This window comes from Vulpes lagopus, chromosome 4 (assembly GCF_018345385.1).
Source record: "Vulpes lagopus strain Blue_001 chromosome 4, ASM1834538v1, whole genome shotgun sequence".
NCBI classification, from domain to species: domain Eukaryota; kingdom Metazoa; phylum Chordata; class Mammalia; order Carnivora; family Canidae; genus Vulpes; species Vulpes lagopus.
In genome coordinates this window covers 120159437-120179231 of record NC_054827.1, presented here as the reverse complement: position 1 = coordinate 120179231, position 19795 = coordinate 120159437, and the positions used below count along the sequence as shown (strand labels likewise).

At 57.5% G+C, this 19795-nt stretch overlaps 1 protein-coding gene across 29 annotated transcripts in view; it reads left to right on the top strand.

Annotated features, from left to right (window-relative positions):
- ABLIM2 (actin binding LIM protein family member 2) overlaps positions 1–19795 on the top strand; it is a 141677-nt gene that overhangs the window by 59228 nt on the left and 62654 nt on the right. For all 29 annotated transcript variants that reach the window (XM_041752280.1, XM_041752303.1, XM_041752306.1 and 26 more), the window contains exons 5-8: positions 2462–2588; positions 5251–5344; positions 15075–15162; positions 17981–18039. In XM_041752280.1, coding sequence (XP_041608214.1) covers positions 2462–2588; positions 5251–5344; positions 15075–15162; positions 17981–18039 — 368 coding nt within the window. The remainder of the gene's footprint in view (positions 1–2461; positions 2589–5250; positions 5345–15074; positions 15163–17980; positions 18040–19795) is intronic.

Sequence of the window (19795 nt, the reverse complement as noted above, 5' to 3'; positions counted from 1 at the left end):
TCAAGTGCCCACCTCAGTGCCCGTCACCCAGGCACCCCCACCCCCCGCCCACCTCCCCTTCCACCACCCCTAGTTTGTTTCCCAGAGTTAGGAGTCTTTCATGTTCTGTCTCCCTTTCTGATATTTCCCACACATTTTTTCTCCTTTCCCCTTTATTCCCTTTCACTATTTTTTATATTCCCCAAGTGAATGAGAACATATAATGTTTGTCCTTCTCCGATTGACTTACTTCACTCAGCATAATACCCTCCAGTTCCATCCACGTTGAAGCAAATGGTGGGTATTTGTCGTTTCTAATGGCTGAGGAATATTCCATTGTGCACATAAACCACATCTTCTTTATCCATTCATCTTTCGATGGACACCAAGGCTCGTTCCACAGTTTGGCTATTGTGGACATTGCTGCTAGAAACATCGGGGTGCAGGTGTCCCGGCGTTTCATTGCATCTGTATCTTTGGGGTAAATCCCCAGCAGTGCAATTGCTGGGTCATAGGGCAGGTCTATTTTTAACTCTTTGAGGAACCTCCACACAGTTTTCCAGAGTGGCTGCACCAGTTCACATTCCCACCAACAGTGTAAGAGGGTTCCCTTTTCTCCGCATCCTCTCCAACATTTGTGGTTTCCTGCCTTGTTAATTTTCCCCGTTCTAACCGGTGTGAGGTGGGATCTCATTGTGGTTTTGATTTGTATTTCCCTGATGGCAAGTGATGCGGAGCATTTTCTCATGTGCGTGTTGGCCATGTCTATGTCTTCCTCTGTGAGATTTCTCTTCATGTGCGTCAAATATTTTTTATTCTTAAAACAACACGACGCTGCTATCTGCCAAGGAGAAGAGCCAGAGCACCGGTGAGAGTAGCACATGTGAAGCCCCTGCCATGCACCCCGCCGGAGCTCTGTCCCCTTCCGTCCTGGTGGGCGGCACCCTCTTGTGCCGGCATGGCCTGTGTGGTCTTTCTGTTTTGCCATTTAATGGGATTGCTCCACTCCACAAGTGAGGAAACAGGGACCCCAAAGAGTACAGAGCTTGGCTCTAGTGTGACCCCGTGAGTGGTGGGGGCCAAGGTTGGTAGCCAGGCCTGTTGGGCCACATTCTTTCATTTTGAGTAGCAGGGTCCCTGCTCCCCTTGCCTGCCCCTAAGCTGAGCCCAGGACTGTTAGGCTGCTCTGCTCAGGGGCTCCTGCTGGCTTTGGGGGCGATTTGCCAGATGACTTCTCCTTGGCTCTGCTCTTCAGCACACTGCGGGGCTCCCCAAGGCCTTGCCTGTCCTGCCCCCAACACACGCAGACACACACACACGTGCTCACAGCCACAGGGACATGCTCACACACAGATGCATATTCACACAGACACACACATAGGCACACTCATACAAGGACACACATTCATGCGGGAACACACAGACGCATTCACAGGGATGCACACACACACAGACACACATACATGAACAGTCTCAATCACACACAGACACACACATTCACACAAAGGCACCAGTGCGCACACACACACAACACACTCACACAGGTGCACCTGGGCCAGTCATGCTGCCGGTTTCTGCGCCTGAGGTTCCCCTGTCCTGCTCCACCCCGTCATCCTTCGGCACCGGTGACACTGGCTGTGGGGGCCCTGGGGTGACCGCCCACGGCTGGAAGGTGGGATACAGAGGCCCAAGTGTGAAGGAGAGGGCCTGGGGCCCAGGGGCCATTGGGGTGGGCACACTGTAGTGGGGTGGGCACACTGTAGTGGGGAGCAGAGGAGGTGTGGGGACACCAGGCAGGGGCTCAGACCAGGTGGGGACCACGGAATGCAGAACACATGTCACCTGCGGGTGGTTTGCCAAGGGGAGGACTCCCCAAGGCTGACTGCCTGGGGCCTGGCTGGGACTTGGACTGAGACTCGGAGCAGGGACTCCGGTTGGGGACTGGCAGGCTGTGTCTGGGATGGTCGAAGAAGGAGATCCAGATGAGTGGGCCAGGAGGGCTTCCTGGGAGAGGCATCCAGGCAGGCGAGAGCCCAGAGGAAGGAGTGGCAGGGGGTGGCAGCCCAGACCTCTCTTGGGTGGGCACATCGGTTGGGTCAGTTAGGCTCACAGTCTACTTGTGGACAGAGGAGGATAGGTGGGGGCCCCCAGGCCTGCTGCCCCCCCATCCAGGCGGCCCCCACCCTGCAGTGTGCTCCTGTTTGAAGATACCCCTGCTATCTGGGCCTGGCACCCATCCTCTGTCAGCTCTGGGCCCAGGCTGTATGCAATTGGTGCTCAATGGGTGCAAGGATGAACTTTGTGATTTGTTTCCTACATGTTCACAGCAGCCGGCATGTCACGGGGTCCCTGCAGCACACCCAGCCGGATGGTCCCCTTTGTCCCCCACCCCCACAGGCCGGCACTGCGCACTTCTGTGCCTGGAGACCCAGCAGTGCGGGCGCCCACAACAACGATGTCTGTGTCCTGTGCTTTCTTCCAGGTTGTGGAGGCTGCGGTGCAGAAATAAAAAACGGTCAGTCCCTGGTGGCTTTGGACAAACACTGGCATTTGGGCTGTTTTAAGTGTGAGACGTGCGGGAAGCAGCTCGATGCAGAGTACATCAGCAAGTGAGTGGCGGGCTCCTCCCATGTGAGCCTGCTCCGTCCGTCTCCCTGCGGCCACTCCTGTCCTGTCCCCCGTGTGGCCTCAGGGCCCTGCATGTTTGACCCCCAGCCTGGCATCTCTTCCCACCAGCCTTGCTTCCCTAGTGTGGCCTGCAGAGACCTCAGCTCCATTTCTACGGATTGAAACAGACAGTGCCCCCCGCCCTTGCCCATCCATGGGGGTCACCCTCCCGTGGCACCTGGGTCACCTGCAGAATGTGCATTGGATGCCAGCTGACTCCAGCAGCAGGAGTGGGGGGGACAGATGTGATGACTCAGTCCCAACTCCAACTTTTGCAGTGCTTGACCATCGTGCAGCCCCCCACCCCGCCGACCTTGTGTCCCCAACACCAGATGTGACGGCTGGTTTGAGTGGGGGGTCGGAGGGCACGTGTCCTCAGAAGGCAGTGCAAACAGAGCCTCTGGAAGGACTTAGCCCTGAGCAGGAGTGGCTGGTTTGCCGGGAAGGGGTGCATTTCATTCCCTGGGGTCAGGGGCCTTGAGTCAGGGAAGCCCCCCTGTGGCACAGGGTTAGGGGGTGAGCTGAAGTGTGCAGAGCAGGCTCCTTCCTGCAAGTTTGAGGGCTCCGGGCAGCTATTGTGGGAGACCCTGCTGGTTCTCGATGCCTGAGGGAGCAGAAACATCCCAGGAACTGGCTGTGCCATAGAACGGCACAGGATGAAACCTGCACGCACGTGCACACATCCACACTCACACAGGCAGGAGTACACATCACACCCGGGGAATCCAGAGGAGGTCGCCGATGTGCCCCCATCCATCCCCTGGCTGCACTCGTACCATCGTACCCTCGCTGTGCCCGAGGTCACTCACAGGGGAAACAGGGTGAAGGGAGTGTGGGGTCTCTCTGTCTTGTGTCTCCACCACTACGTGTGGAGTCATGGAGTCCGCATGTTTTCAGTGAAAGTCCCTAAGCCAAGAAGGACCTCTGTCCAGGCCGCATCAGGCGGGAGGAGGTACTGGCTGTTCCTCTGTCACAGTGAAGGAAAGGGGGGCGTGACTCCCATGAAGGCAGCCCTGGGAGACAGAGCACTTTAAAGTAAAGTAAGACCTGCCCAGCCCCCAGGGCGCTCGCTGGTAGCTCACCCACACGGCTCGCCTGTCACTCAGCAGCCTCCAGAACGGTCCCAGAATTGACAGGGAGGGTGCGTTGGTGTTACCATAGAGACATTATCTCTGCTTCCTGGGTTTGGGGCACAGACACCATTGTGGGAAGTAATTGGGACCCTGAGGTCAGCGACATTTGAAAGTTGGTCCTAAGGGCTCAGTGTACCTCTTCCTCTCCTGGAAGGAAAGGCTTCATCCTCTCCGGAGCTGTGGTCAGAGAAATAGCCTGTGGTCATTGCAGCTCCAGGGGCTCCAAACCACCCCCCCTTCCCGTCCTGCAGGCCACTTCCTCCAGGAAGCCTTCCCGTCCTACAGAAAGTCCAGAGGGCGGCATTAGCTCTGGTCTCCCAAAAGTTGAGAACTCTTAGCCTCTGTTGGCAGCCACATGATAATCAAAACCCTACTGGGAGCCACAGGGAGACCTTGGCAGTGCAGAGGAAGGGAGATGCGCTCGGGCAGCAGGTGCCCCTGCATGCCAGTGGCCTCCACACCTAAATCCTACTGGGCCGGGCCAGGCTGAGGGGCGGCCCTGGTTAGCAATGGCAGTGGCCTTGGCCACCAATTGGCAAGAGCCTGCCATGGGCTAGGTGTTGGCCACATCTTCATTAGACTTTACTATAATTTCTCCCATTTTATGGTTGGGGAAGCCGAGGCTCAGAAAGGTTAAGCGACTTGCCCAGGAGCACACAACTGGGGAGTGGTGGCATTTGAGTGCAAGCCTGTTCATTTCACTGCTGCCCACCAGCACCTCCCTGCACAGAGCGTGGCCACCAACCCAGGAACCCTGGCACCACCTCTGGGCCCTCCCTCTGCCGCCACACTGCCTCCTCCCATGTTGTGTTGACCCCATAATAATAATTACAGTCACTTTCAAACCAGCTCCCGCCACGTGCGCTATCTTCTCATCAGCAGCCCCAAGAACCAGATATTCCCCTCTCAGTGCATTCAGGGGAGGCTCAGCATTGACTCGCCCAAGGCTGCCCAGATACCTGGGAGCGGCACCCAAAGCCACGTGTCACTCGTCACTGATTCCCCACACCACGAACGACACATGGTGTGGTGTGGGCATGCTGTAAATATGCATGCACAGTGGACAGGTCACCTGCAGCCCTCGTGTCCCCTCCCACGAGGCCAGATGCCTCTGCCGCCACACCCGGGGACAGAGAGGCTCTGTCCCAACCCCACATGTGCCACGTGACATTGCATCATCCACAGACCTGGTCCTGGCATGGGCACCTTTGTCACATACACTTTATGGCTCATGATTTTGTAGGACACCCCAGACCCCTTTAGTAAGTCAATAGACCATTTCCTGCCCACATTACTGAATGGGGGATAGAATGAACTGGAAGGAAGAGCCCCGTCGTTGGGAGCATCTTCACTTTCCCAGATGTGGCTCTTACTCCCACGGCTGAGCCTCTGGAGGCCGCCGCCAGCCCTCACCTGGCTGCCGAGTCCCCGGGTGAACCTGTACCCATCCTGATGGCCTGTCTCGTTGCAGGGACGGGCTGCCCTACTGTGAGGCCGACTACCACACCAAGTTCGGCATCCGCTGTGACGGCTGTGAGAAGTACATCACGGGGCACGTGCTGGAGGTGAGTGGGCCGCTGGGCGCCCTCTCTGAGCCAGGTCCTGCTCCCGTGCCCCTCGGGGTGTCTGATGTTCATGTGCGTTTGTGCAGGAATACGTACCCCTGAGCTTTTGCCTCCCCGTTCCTCCCAGCTCCTCCAGGGGACAGCTTCCTTAGCCTTCCAGGGCCTGCTCAGCGAGGGCCATCTCCGGGAAGCCTTCCCTGGACATGGTCTCTCCTGTGCCCTCTACAGGCTGATGAGGCTGGAGAGGTGTGTGTGTGGGGGGGGGGCGGGGGGGTTGTTTGAGATCCTGGGTCCAGCCGTCCTGTGTCTAGATGAGGGTCTGAGTTCTGGAGGAATGAAAGTGTGCAAAGGAGGCAGGACCCTGTGCCCATAGGAGGCCCGTAGGAGTGGTCACTGGGCCAGCCCTGTCACACAGCAGTTACGGGGTAGGCGGGCTTTCTGGGGTGCTGAAAGTGAGTCTTTTGATGGCCGTGGGAGTTACAAGGCTCTGTCTCTTTGTGAAAAATGAACGTGTAGCATTCACTGTGATAGTTGTTCAGTAAGATAAATCCCATGGGGTGACCACACCCCATGCACCTGGGTGTCAGACCCAGCCCGTCCCTCTACTCATTCCTCAGCCTCTCTTTGGCTCTGTGCTGGGGCTGCCCCTGTCCCTGGGGAAGAGGCACAGGGGACAGAGGACTCCGCCGAGGGGCTTGGGAGCCTTTCCCAGCAGGTCACAGAGGGGCCTCTGGGCGTGGGGGGATGACGAAGGCTTCGGAGCCAGGGATTGCCTGGGTCAGACTTGCATTTTAAAGAGCATGGGGCTGCAGCTGAGGCCAGGTGCTGGAGGCCAGGGACAGTGGGGCACATGGGGTGCCCCTCGAAACTCCAGGGACCACAGCCCTGCCTGTACCCACAGCTACTGCCTGGCACATAATCAGCTTCCCCAATGCTGCAGCGGAATCGTACATTGAGTGCTGAGCTGCTTTTCTTGAAATTACACTTGATGTCCATCTGAGCAGTAGAGATAGAGTTGCTCTGGCTTCGGCCCCACCCACATTCCCTCTCAGCCTTCAGTGGCCCCCCATCCCCGGGAGCAGGAAGGGGAGAGGGCAGTGGGTGTCACACCCACCCCACACAACAGTGCAGCCCCTCCCCTGGTTCCCAGAGCATGAACCCTCCACCCACCCCAGGTCAGCGCACAGTGGGAGGGCCCCAGCTCTGGGGGGAGGGGCCTGAGGACGGGTGTGATCCCACGCTCATGCTCATGGACCGTGGGGAGTGTGCAGAGCACAAATCAGGCAAGGGGGGTGGATCACTGATAATGGGATCATGGGTAGCTGAACTTTTTGGCTGGTTCCCTTCTGGTTTTTTCTCTCTCTGTGTAATTCTAGTTGAGACCAAACCGTTTGTACAACATCATATTCTGATTTTGTCCCATTCACATTTCCTATTTAGTCAATTCCCTTGTTTTTGTGTGTGCATGGTTGGTTTGTTGGTTTGTTTGTTTGTTTTGTACGATGGGCCTTTTTGTTACACAGCTATATTGGGAATATAGCTCATGTACTGCACAGTTCAGCCCTTACCGTGTGCCATTTGGTGGCTGTCAGTATCCACGCAGACGTATGCATGTCGCACGTCCATTCCAGAGCATTTCCATCACCTCAACAAGAGCCTGATGCCCCAGCACCTCGGGTCTCCCTCCTGTCTGTCTGTCCACAGACTTCCCTCTTCCACACAGGTCCCATGAATGGGGTCAGACATCATGTGGCCCTGACTTTCTGACAGAGTGGGGTCTTCAAGGCTGGTCTGTAGGTCGGCGTGGGTCAGTGTTGCATCATATTCCATCAACAGACTATTCTGGAAGTTTAGTAAGCTGACTGTGACTTCCTCTCGTCCCTTGATGCCGGTCCTTCTGACAGTTGAGCAGACCACAGCGCCTGCATTAGTACTTTCCACGCACTGCCTGCTTATGCAGGGGTGGGGGTCTTCGTGGTTTTCAGCTCTATTGGGGCATATGGGTCACATGAGGAGGCTGTTGGCATTTAGTCTGCGGGCATCTTGTACGTATCGTCTTGGGTGGTGACTGTAATATTGATATCTGTGTCCTCTGAATATGTGGACAGAGACTATGACTCTACTGACCTCATGGCACTCTAAATATTAGGGACAGGCCCCGCCTGCCCACTGCCAGCCGTTCAAAGCACTTGTCTCTTGTTTCTTGCAAAGGTTATTCCAGACCTTCTGCTCTCTCCTGGGCTCCCCACCTCCCATGTGTGCTGGGTCGTTGGCCGCTCCAGGCAGGTGGCAGAGCAGATGTGAACCCAGGCCGCCCGGGCTCCTGGCGCCTGTCCCTTCCCCAGCATGCCACCTCTCCCAGTGTGTAGACATCAGTTTGCACGTTGTGCCATCTTGCCACATTGAAACACCTGATGGTTGAAAGTGGGGTGTGTCCTAGGCTCAGGTGGGCTGAACTATTGTTGCTGTGCGTGTGTGGACCTAGCCTGACCTGCTTCCCAGCAACCAAGGACACCAGCCCCTGCACTCCAGGGCGAGGGTGGAGACCTGACCCCAACCCTGCTACTTGCTCTGAGCAAGCACTGTGCTCAGCAAGAGAACATTCCAGTATCTCGGGGATTCAATGAGAGATCGTCTGTGAAGTGTCCCCTAGCTCAGGGCTGGCTCTGTGGTAAATCCTGGGGGCTGGGGGCTTCCTTTTTGTCACCAGGTCATCCGCAAGCCTCCCCTTGATGATCCGGAAGGTGGGGTGATCCCGTGTGCACTGTGCATCCCTGATACTTAATGCTGGGCCAAATATAGAATGTGGGGGTTCACTGACTGTGAACGGAGCCCCTCCTGTGCGTTCTGGTTTATCATCAGGAAGGGACCGTCTTAATTACAAAGAGCAAGGGAAAAACAGGTCAGGATTTTCCTGCTCGTCAGTGGTAGAGCATAAAGGGCCGCCCAGGGAAGATTAATGCTTTTGTTTTCGCCTCCATCGGCGAGTTCCCTGGCGTGGCTGAGTCGGCTGAGTCGGCGGGCTCTGCAAAGCTCTGAGCATCCTCCTCGCCAGGCGGCAGCGGCAGCGGCAGCGGCAGCGGCGGGCGGCAGAGACGAGCCCGACTCCGCAGAGGGGGAGCCGCCGCCGCCACCGCCGCGCCGCCACCTAAACTTGGCCAGGAGCGTGCGCGCCCCACGGGGTGGGCAGTGGGCTCTTGGGGCCGGCAGGTGGCAGGTGGCAGGATCTGAAGAAGAAGGAAAAGGATCCAGACCTGTGACTGAAGGCTGAGGGTGCCCCTGCTCACGGTCACGTTGCCCGTTCCTGCTGACCTGCCCGGGGAGTGGGCCCTGGACAGGGGCCCTGGAGGCTGGCCGATCGGACTGGGCTCTATTTCGAGGACCCCGTGCAGGTAGGAAGCCTTGCCAGGCGCTTCAGAGGGCTGATGGGGAGGCTGAAGGAGCCATGCCGGGCTGCGGTGGGTGGGCTTGTGGGGAGCTGGACAGAGCAGCCATGTGAGACTCCCCAAAGCACCTGTCACCCCCGGCAGATGCTTGTCACGCTCAGAGCTTGCCTGTCCTCGGAGCCCGGGCAGGAGAGGAGCCCAGGCCCCCTTCCCCGCCAGCAGGAGCCATCAATCTGTGCTGCATCTGTGTGCGGTGGGCAGAATGCCATCTCGATCCGGGCACCAGCGGCGCCTGCCTGTCCGCCCGCCCGTGAAATGTGCATTCGGTGGCCACGGTGGAGCCTTTCCTCCCGCTTCCCGAGTTACTCCTAGTTATGTAGCATCGTCTTCCCAGGGCCTTCCCCCATCCTGCGTGTCTTGAGGCATCTGTCCTGGGGAGCCTGCTCCATGCTGGGGTGCAGGTGGAGGAGCCTCATGGGTCTGGGGGGGCCTTGGGAGGGGCTCTGCTCCCACCCTATTGCTGAGACAGACGGATGGACGGATGGCTGGGAGTGTGGGGCAGGCCGGGGTGTGGGGGCAGAGGAGGCTCCAGGTTGGAAAGAGCTGACAGGTGGTGACAGGATTGTCTGCCAGGAACCGTGATGTAACCAGACCAGCTAGACCCAGAGTTTGATAAGGAGGTGCTGAGTGAGGGGGAGTCCCTGGCTCAGTCCTCGCCTTCACCCCACCCCTGCCTTGTTCTCTGTGAGCTGGAGTGCTTCCCTGCACAGGTGGGAGTGGCGGGGGCAGGGATGGGCCCTGCCCTCCTGGTAACCGCTGTTGTGCTGCTGTCAGCCCCACCTGCCTGGTGCAGCCTGCCTGTCTCCATGGTAACGAGAAGCCCAGGGTCCCTCTGGGACCACTCATTAATTCCTCCCTCTCTGTCTCCCTCCCCTGCCTGCCTCCCCTTCTCTCTTCTTCAACCCTCCACGCACCTACAGACCCTCCGAACACTGTGTCCACCCCCCCACCCACGGCAGCCCTGGTGGGAGGGGAGCCACACAGGCAGCTCCACCCTGGGTCAGACAGCCCCTAAACCTTCCTCCATTTCCAATAAACCATCCCCTAGGGCTGCAGGACATCAGGTATTTGCTTCCCCGTCTTCCCTCGGTGTGTTCCATTTTACCCTCGTGAGCTGCTATGACATATCATTGGGAGAAAATAAACCGTATGTTTCAGAAAAATAAAGGCATTTCCTCAGGACAGAAAACATGCAACTTCCCAAGGCCTCTACTTCTCCCTCTCTTTTTGTAATCTGATGCATGTGTTTATTTAAAAAAACATATTCAGAAGGAATACCTGTTTATCATGAAGTAAACTGAAGAATCATCCGTGATCCACGCCATCGCCCAGACTAACTACTGTTAGCACTTAAAAATCAGTATTTTAGATTGTGCATACACACATGGACATGCACACACAGACATGGGAGTGTGCTGACTGGCTTTTAGCCTGATACCATGCCCCTGCTCATACATCTAACATCAGTTCAGAGCCTGGGTCCCTACCCTTCCCATCGGTCCATAACAGCGTCTACACTGGCGTCACTGTGCCCCCTGGTCTTCTGGGTTTGAGGTACCAGGGCATGGGTCCCAGTGGACATCTTTACTGCAGGGCATCTCAGCAATGTGACACACTAATATGCCCGTGAATACACCCAAAGGTGGAACAGATGATCTGTTCCCAGACTCATTTGGTCAGAACTGTCCTCGTGTCCTCTGGGGACCACTTGCCAACCAGCAGCAGGCACCTGTCGCTATGGGACACCACTCCTGCATGTGGCTCTGCCGCGGGGTCTGGGTCTAGGGAGGGCAAGGGGACAGCATGTGGATCAGGCTGCATGGTGGGAGAGAGGGAGAAGGAGAGAGAGCAGGTGAGCCGTGCCAGCCTGGTGACACGTGTTCCCGGCAGAGACCCCAAGCCGAGAGTGATGGGGAGAGTGGGGTCAGCGATGGGGAGCGTCAGGGGGCGAGGTCAGGGGCTCTGCGTAGGGGGCTGTGGGTCTCACAGGGCTTCGCCTACAGGGCCCTGCATGCTGAGGAGCGGGGCTGTTCTTCTGGGGGGAGGTAGCTCCTGGGGGTCTCGTGGCAGAGCCGATCTGGGAAGGGAAGGGTGTGCGGCTGCCGGACGCTCCCCGGCGGCATCTGTCCAGTCCCGCTGAAGGCTTTGATTAGCTTCACGGTAAATTTCATTATCTCAGTGCTCACCGGTGGTAGGTCTTTGAGATCTGGCTGCAGTTCTGGCCATTCAACAAGGAAACGAAAGCTTTGAGTTGGGCCGGAAGATGCACGTGTGCAGCCCCCAGGAGCTGGCTGGCCGGGGCGGGGGACTTGTGCGGTGGCACAGAATCCAGGGGAGCACTCGGAAAGCACAAGGTGGGGGGTTGCGGCCTGTGGTCCAGGGAAGAGAAGGGGCCAGGGATGAGAGCACACCTGCCTCCCACGTGCCGGGCATGTCACCGCCTAGGGCTGTCCCTCCGTGCGGCCCATGGCCCGGTGAGGAGGGGTGGGGTGGGAGTTTCTGGAGCCCAGAGACATTGCCCTAAGTCCCAAGCTCTGGCCGGGCCCTGCGTGTCTTGTCAGTGATGGGGTGCACGCCAGCCCCTCCGCTCTGACTTGGTACAGCGGCGCCTTCTGTGAGCCTGGGAGCCTGCCTTCCTGGTTCCTAATGAGCCTCATTTTGTCTTATTAAAGATGACAGCCACTCGTCAGAAGGCACAGACATCTTTTTAAAATCACGCACTGCAGAATCTCATGAGCTTTTAATATTCTTTAAAAATCTGAGTCATCTTAAGACCTGCCTGGTGAGAGGCTGGGCTATCTACCTGGCTGGGGGCTGGGTAGCTGGGTAGCTGCACAGAGGACGCCCCAGGTATGGATGCTCCAGGCCGGTTGTGCTTCGTGTATTGGGAGGAGAAATTAGGAGGAGAAGCCCTGAAAGGCCAGGGGCTGCTCAGTGTTCTGATGATATGGAACATCCGGTCACTGTGGCCGCTGGGAGAGACAACAGGAGTGACACTGGGGACTGATAGGTACAAGGAGCAAGGGAAGCTCGACTTTTGACTCCAGAGCCAGTGGAGCTGCTGCAGCCTTTCTGGGCCTTACATGTGGAAACCCCAGGCAGTGTTCATCACAGTGCTGGGGGCCCCATGTCTGCCATCCAGGTGTTGGCCCAGCCCATTCGGTTCTGGCGAGGGCCCGCTGCCTGCCCTGCAGATGGCCACCTTCTCCCTGGGCCCTCACATGGCGGAGACGGAGCTCTGGTGTCCCCCCTTATAGGACATCTCGGGGCCCCATGGGACAGCACTCCATTCCTTTCTAAGGCTGAAGGATATTCCGTTGTGTGGCTGGACCACAGTTTATTTGCCCACGTGTCCCCCCCAGGGGCCTCTTGGGGCTGTTTGCACCCTGGAGCTGCTGTGAAAACTGCTGCCTTGGACACTCTGGTACAAGATGTGGGTGCCCTTGCCTTCATTTTTCTTATGCTCCTGAATGGAACTGCTGGGTCAGATGGTGACTCTGCACCTCACTTTTTGGGGCGCTGGCAGCTGCACCCACATTGCCCCCAGCAGGTGCACAGGGGCCCCGCTTTGCCCACATTCCTGCCAACACGTACCATCCCTTTGGTTTTGCCTCGATTATGGCCACCCTGATGGGTGTGGAGTGGCGTCTTGTGGTGGTTTGGACTTGCCCTTCCTCCATGACGGTGCTATCGAGCGCCTTATATATGCTTCTTGGCCACTTGTGTATCTTCTTTAGAAAAATGTCTATTTGAGAACTTTGCCCCCTTTTTAATTGTTTGTCTCTTTGTCGCTGAGCTGCAAGAATTCTTTATACATTCTGGATGCTAAGCCCTTATCACGTCTAGGGTTTCAAATGCCTCCTCCCCTTCTACAGGTTGTCTTTCCACTTTCTTGACCATATCCTCAGATGTACAACAGTATAATTTTTGTGAAAAAAAAATGCCTATTTTTGTTGTTGCTGTTCATGCTTTTGGTGTCAAATCCAAGAACGCACTGCCAAACCTGGAGTGGCCAAGAGGCGCTCCTGCGTTTTCTTCTAAGAGATTTACAGTTTTAGATCATCAGTCCATTTTGTGGGGTTTTTTGGTGTGTCACATAAACAGGCATGCACGAATCCTAGGTGTGCAGCTTGATAAGTGTCCACAAACCGGACACGCCTGGTGACCAGCATCCAGATCAAGAAGGAGAACGAGCGCAGCCTCCGGGACCACCTCCCGCCTCCCCGGGGCAGCTGCCTCCCTGACTTGAGTAAAGGAGACTCGTCTGCCTGGTTCTGTACTTGGTACGAATGCAATCTGTGCCCTCCGGTGTCGGCTTCTTTTCTCCCTCCTAGGTCCTCAGGGTCTGCTTGTGGACAGTCCAGGCAGGGTCTGGGCTGGGAAGCACGTGAGGCTGTGGTCTGCACCCTGGACCCAGGCCGGGGTTGGGAGGGCACAAAGGACTGTGCTCCTGGGCTGCTGCAGTCCTGCCCCACCAGCTCTGTGCTGTGTGACCTTTGTCCACTCAGTCTGCCTCTCTGTGCAGCAGGTGGAACATGAGGATAGTAATGTAGCTCATAGGGCTTCTGGAGGGTGAGGACAAGGTAGCGTGTGAAAGGGCCTCAAGCTGTCGAAACGCAGGTGGAGTGGCTGTTAGTTTTGGGGGCTGGGGGCATTTGCCAGATCTGGGTGGGAGTGCTTCCCTAACAACAGGCCCTGCCCTTCACAGCGGCCTGGGGCTGCATCTCCACTCTGTGTTAATTCTCATCTGTCCCCTTGAGGTTTCAAGCCTGTTGTCTTAGAAACCATCCCCATGGTTTTCTGTCTTCCTACTCAGGTGTAGATGGCAGGGTCTGCTTCCCTCCAGGGAGCACTGTCTCCTCCAAGTGGCTGTCACAGAACTGCTGTTTGAGGCCATGGGAAGGCAGCCTGGGTGGAGGCGGGCGTGAGGACAGGTCAGAGGTCGCAGGGTTTAAAATCACCGAAACGACCTCTTCACCCTTGCTCTGCCTGGGCCAGTGCTACCCTGCGACCCACTACCCAGATAGATCCCCGCAACTAGCGGTTCCTGCAGTGGCCCCGGTGAGGCCCGGCCCTCGAGGGGCTCCCTGTCTAGCTGGGAAGAAGAAACCAGCGGGAGCCCAGGAGAGGGACTCGACGGAAGCATGCCGGGGAGGCTTTCAGGAGGAGGTGGCATTTGAGAGGAGATAAAGAACACTGAGGGCCGCAGGTGGAGTGTGGGTGGAAACAATTGGTGCACAGGTGCGAGGCTCCAGAGCGGGCGGGATGACAGGATGCATCATCCTCGGGTTCCCCTCGGGTTCCCCGGGAGGAACCCCTATACCCAGATGCATTGGTGGGTGGTGCCGCCGGGCACATGCTCAGGAGAGGCGTGTGTTCTGGGTTCCTCCTCCCCAACAGAGGCATCACCTTGGGGCAGATTTTCACCGGCTCAGCCGGGAGGGGAGGAGAGTGAGACCCTTGTGCTCGCTTTACCCGATGACTTGCTCATCCCGGGACGTGGTCGTTAATAAGTCACATTCAGGGAGTGGCCGTCAGACTTCTTCCCGGAAAGAGTGGGACATGGCGTTGGCACCACAGCGGGCAGCCAGCTGCCGCCCACCCTACCCCAAGGCTGAGAATATTGCCGTGCAGAGGTGCCAGACACAGTAGTTCGGGTGATTCTGCTGTGTCCTTACATCAGTCCATGTAATCAGCTCACGTTATGTCCGTATTAATCTTTTCACCTAATTTAAGGGATGCCAAGGATTATAAAAGCAGTAAATACTAATTGAGAAATTTGAGCAATTTGGAGATGCATAAGACCAGGATTAATCATCTTACACCCCTCCCCTCTGGTGCCTCTGCTTGAGGCTTGAGGTAGCCTCAGCCTTCCCTCTCCCCTCCCCTGCCCCCAGGTACAAAGATGGTCAGGACCTGGCCCCCCTGCCCCGTGAGGGAGGCAGATCCATCGACCATGGAGCCCGAGGAGCTGGGTGACACCCCTGCTCCCCTGGAGGTTGGGCGGGGCAGCTGGGCGTCTGCTCCCAGACGTGGCCCCCGGTGCACATGGCCCCCGGTCCGCATGGCCCGCTTCCACACCCAGTGCCCTGGACAGCCTGGCAGCGCTCACGGGACCCAGACTCTCTGGAGCCGTCTCGAGCCCCCAGTGGACACGGGACACACGGGACACAGCATCCCCTCCGCATCCCCCAAGTACCCTGCATATGGGTGTGCTGTGCCCACCAGCCACGTGTGGCCGCTTCAGCTTTGGTAGAAACACGTCTACTTCGTTGTCTTCACAGGCAGGAGAAAAACACTACCACCCATTGTGTGCGCTATGCGTCAGGTGCGGCCGGATGTTTGCGGAAGGCGAGGAGATGTATCTTCAAGGTAAGGACAAAACCGCGCCGCCTGGTCCCCTCGGGCCCATACCACGTGCCGGGTGTGAGCGGGTGGGTCGCCTTGTTACCTCGCTAGCTGGGAAGCCCACCCCCCAGCCTGGCGGCAGCGTGTGGGAGGCAGAGCCACGGGACCCGGTGATGGCCTGGGTGTGGGGTAGGGGGTGCCAGGGCTGCTCGGCCCCTCCCCAAGAGGATGGGTTTGGGACGGAGACCTCCTCTCTTCAGCCGCTATTTCTTTTCAATGATCTCTCTGTGTCCAGTGGCCCCGGAGGCAAGCCGAGGGGGGCTGGACGGACGGCAGAGCCACTCACAGGCTGTTTCATGACCTCATGGGGCGGCCGTCTTGAGGCTGCGTGTCAGACAGGCCTGCCTTTCTGAGCCGAACCTCGTGGGGTGATGTCAGCCAGGGCGGCCTCGTCCCCAGCGTCCCCTCTTGTTCCTCGAGTGTCTGCGGGAGAGCCCATGAAAGGCGTCCTGTGCGCTCCTCCCGATGCTGCTGGGGTGTCTGGGTGGGAGGGGACCCCCCTGCACCGGCGTTGTGCACCCCTCCACCATAAATAGCGCTTTCAGGCCTTCCCGATGCCCAGCACAATGGCACTGGGACGGCGGCCCCCGGCCTGAGCTCTCCATCAAGGGGGACCCAGTCTCAGGGAATAAAGATGCTCTTCATGGCTCTGGGCTGAGGCTGGCACCCCATTCCTTAAGCGGGCCCTGCCGTGACTTTCCCAGGAATACGAAGCCAGTCCCATCCCCTCTCCCCGCCTCAGAGGTCCCAGTCAGTGTGACCAGGGGTGGACCGAGGGCAGGGGTTTCCATCTCCACATGGTGGAGCACCAGAGCCTGGGTGTCTGGCCCCGCCCCCGCCTGGACACCCTGAGACCCTCTGCCTGGCCCACTCCATCAAGGTGTTGGTGATGAATCCTGTACAGTGGAAGCTCTGAAGAGCAGGGGCCCCAGTGAGCCTCATGGCCTCCGTGGATACGGAGGACGCCCATGCGTCCCCACTACCACAGCACAACCTACCGGGGTGATCCCTTTCCAATAAATATAGGACACTCTGTCATTATCAGGGAGACCCACATGAAAATAACACATAGAGGCTGTTTTTCCCCAGTGGGTTTATTATAAAGCAAGGGCATGTCCCCGTTTTGATGGATCAAGGAAATGGGCCTCTTATCTGGCGGATTGTGGCAAACATTGAGAAATCACCAGTTTGCACCAAGAGCCTCAAAAATGCCCATGCCCTTGGAGTCAAGACTCCATTTCTAGGAAGTCCTTAAGTAAGTAAGAGAGATGTGCTAGGACTTGCATGCCAGGGACCCCCACCTCCCGCTAACATGACTTTAGAAATAAAATAGCACAACCAGTGGGCAAGCAATGGATAAACCCTCCTCTCCCTGCGTGGTGGAATGTCCCACGGCCCTACGGTTATGCTTTGATTTTTAATTATATGGGAGAACTGTTCTGGACATCTTAAACAACAATCATAGGGTACAAGACTATGTTTGTACAGCATTATCCACATTCTCTGAAAAAAGCACAGGAAATGCTAGAAGGCCACCTGAGCCGCGTGGGCAGGAGGTTGTAGCTGGTTTTAATTTTCTTATTTATGCTTTGTTGGGTTTCTTTAATTTTTAATAAGGAATATCAATTGCTTACCTATTACTCTTGTAATTGTAAACAGCTGTTAAAAATGAATGTTTTACACACACACACACAACACACACACATACAGACTAAATCGTGGTCTCCCCAGGAGCTCCAGGCCAACACAGATGTTTAGCCAGGGAGGGGCAGTTATAAGTTAGATCATGTGGGCTGGAAGGCTCTGCAAGAACTAGGATGTCGCTCTTCCCTCACACACACTTGTAAGTCCCTATTACATGCTAGGCCCTCTGTGGCTTGTCTGGGTTGGGGGGGAGGGCAGGTGAGGGAATGGGGCAGAAACAGCCCCCTTCTTGATGGGCCGTTGAACCTAGATGGCAGCAGAGTGGGTGAGGGGGTCAGGCTGAGGTCCAGGGAGGCCCCAGAGGGAAGGCAGGCACTCCAGGCCCTGAATGATGGGGCTCAGGGAGGGCTGACGTGCACTGAGGCCACCCTGCACAAGGTAAACCGTGGTCGTACAGCTAGTGCATCAGCCATGGTCAGCGACATGGCGTCACGATGGCCTCATGAGGTAGGGATGGTATCGGCCCTGTTTGCAGATGGGAACAATCTGACAACTGGAGAACCTGAGCTTGAATTAGGAAAATTCAGGACATGTAACAATTCAGGACTCTTGTTACCTTGATGGTGCTGAATGTTGGCATGGGTGGCAGGGCCACCCTGGCTGCTGGGGAAACTGAGGCAGGATGGGCACAGAGACCCAGAGTGTTAGTGACAGGGTCTGGGCAGTGCTGGAAGCTTGTGTCCGGCCTCTGGCCCCCAGATCTGTTCTCTACCCCACACCCCAGTTCCCAGCCAAGGCTCCCCATCCTGCCACCCATCCAAGAGCTCTTGCCTCCCAGTCCTCATTCCTGAGCTGGTTCCCACCGCCCCAGCTGTGCACCACACACAGGGGCAGCCCGTCCTCTCCCCTGTCTCTGAATTAGAAGCACCCTGCCACCCCTCTTCTACGAAGCCTCCTCTGGATGCTGTGATCTCCTGGGGCAGGGCAGTGGCCTGCTTGCCCCAGGCCCAGCACCCACTCCAGCACAGAGGATGGGTGGGTGAACGAGCGTCCATGTGCACCCCACTTCTGGCTTTCTGCACAGCCCTGCATCGTGGGCAGAATCACTGAACCCTCCCTCTCGGGAATCTGTCCGCAGGTTCCTCCATCTGGCACCCGGCGTGCCGACAAGCAGCCAGAACTGAAGACAAAAACAAGGTTGGTACAATTTACTACTTGCTCCAGCGCATTCTTCAGCGCCCGCGCGTGGTCACTGGCTTTTGTCAGTTCACGGGCCGGTGGCGCCGGGGCCATGGGCCAGGTGGCATTAGCCCAGGGGTGCCGAGGTGTGCCAGTGGGTCAGCTGAGGGCGGTGCAGGGTGGGGCGGGGCACCTCAGTGCTTCCCGGTCCGGGTCCGCCGACCTCTCCACTGGCCCAGCAGGCATGAGGGCTGCAAGAGTTGGGAACCCCTGTGACGTTAGCGGCAATCCCAGCTCTCCCCGGACCACCCACACCTGTGACAGCTGCTGCAAGTTTGAGGGGCCCCAAATTGCTCTTATTCATTCGTGGGAAAGACTCACAGACTCACCAAACTGTTAACATTCACAGTTAGGGTTTATTACAGGAGCGGATATGCGTGAAGTGAGCCAAAGGGGGAGGCGCGGGGGGCAGGGTCCGGGAGGGTCTTCTCCCCGGCAGATGGGACCTGGTACTTCCCAGCCCATGTGTGACCCTATGCACCGAGGATTGCCAGGCCGGGAAGCTCTGTGTCCTGAGATCTTCCTGGGGCCTCACTGACTGATTGGTTCATTGATTGGCTGCCACAGGGTTGATTTCACTGTTCAGGTGGCCGACCCTGGACGCCCCCACATCATGTGGCTGATCTCTCCCGTGTGGCCAGCCCGGCCCCTTAGACTGTTGGGTGTGGCCAACCCCCTCCCTGAACGAACATGCTGTCCGTGGGCACAGATCACCCCCAGGGCCGCGGGTGCAGGCCAGCCCTCCATCTGGGCAAAGTCAAATTCTTCACCACTCAGAGACACAGCTGGGCACCAGGCACAGATGTGCAGCTGTGAGGAAAGAGGTGGGCACAGGTATCCTCTCAGGACTGACTTTCCTGGAAGAGACAGTAATTAACCCCTACACAAGCAGATTTGCAACAAAGGCAGGTGGTGGGAGAATGAGGACACCAGGGGATGGGATGGAGGTGGGGGAGGCAGAACACACGGTCAGGGAAGGCCTCTGGAGGAAGTGGGATCGGAGCCCAGCCTGCAGGATGAGACTGGGCAGCCCTAGAGGGAGGGCTCCAGGCAGGACGGACAGAGTCCCCTCGCCCATTAGCTCTACAGCATGCACACCACCCCATTGGCAGACCCGAGCCAGCCCCATCCCCAGAACTAGCAGGATTTGGGAACTTCTGGTGGGGCTGGATGGAATCCCCCTGGACTCGGGCCTCTGAGGTTCACCAGGGTGTTGGCTGGTGAAGGAGACCCAGGAAGGCCCAGAGCCTGGGAAGGGACCCCAGGGGGATTGGGTGGCCAGGCCCACTGCTCCCCATGCGCACAGATGGCACCTGTCATCATTTTGGCTGAATTCCCAGAACTCTAGCCCAAATTAAAGAACATTGGGATGGGGCCAAGAGCGCCTGCCCAGCCTTCTCCCTGCGCCCCCTGCTCCTCAGTCTGTGGGACCACAGCTGCTGCCCCTTTGCCTGGCCTTGGGTCCCCACTGCCAGGGGGCCCTCACATTGAGCATGTGCAGGATGGCACCCATCCCAAGGCCCCACACAGGAGGCTGTGTGAAGGTGAGGAAGGGGACAGATCCACATGACAGCCGTCTCCCAGGTCCAGGGACACAGAGCCGTGGAGACCATGGGAGGAAGCTGGTGACTATAGCTGTTCTGGTGGCTGCTGTTGTGAATGACCACAAATGTAGTGGCTTAAAGAACCATAAATGGGCTCCCTGACTTCTGGA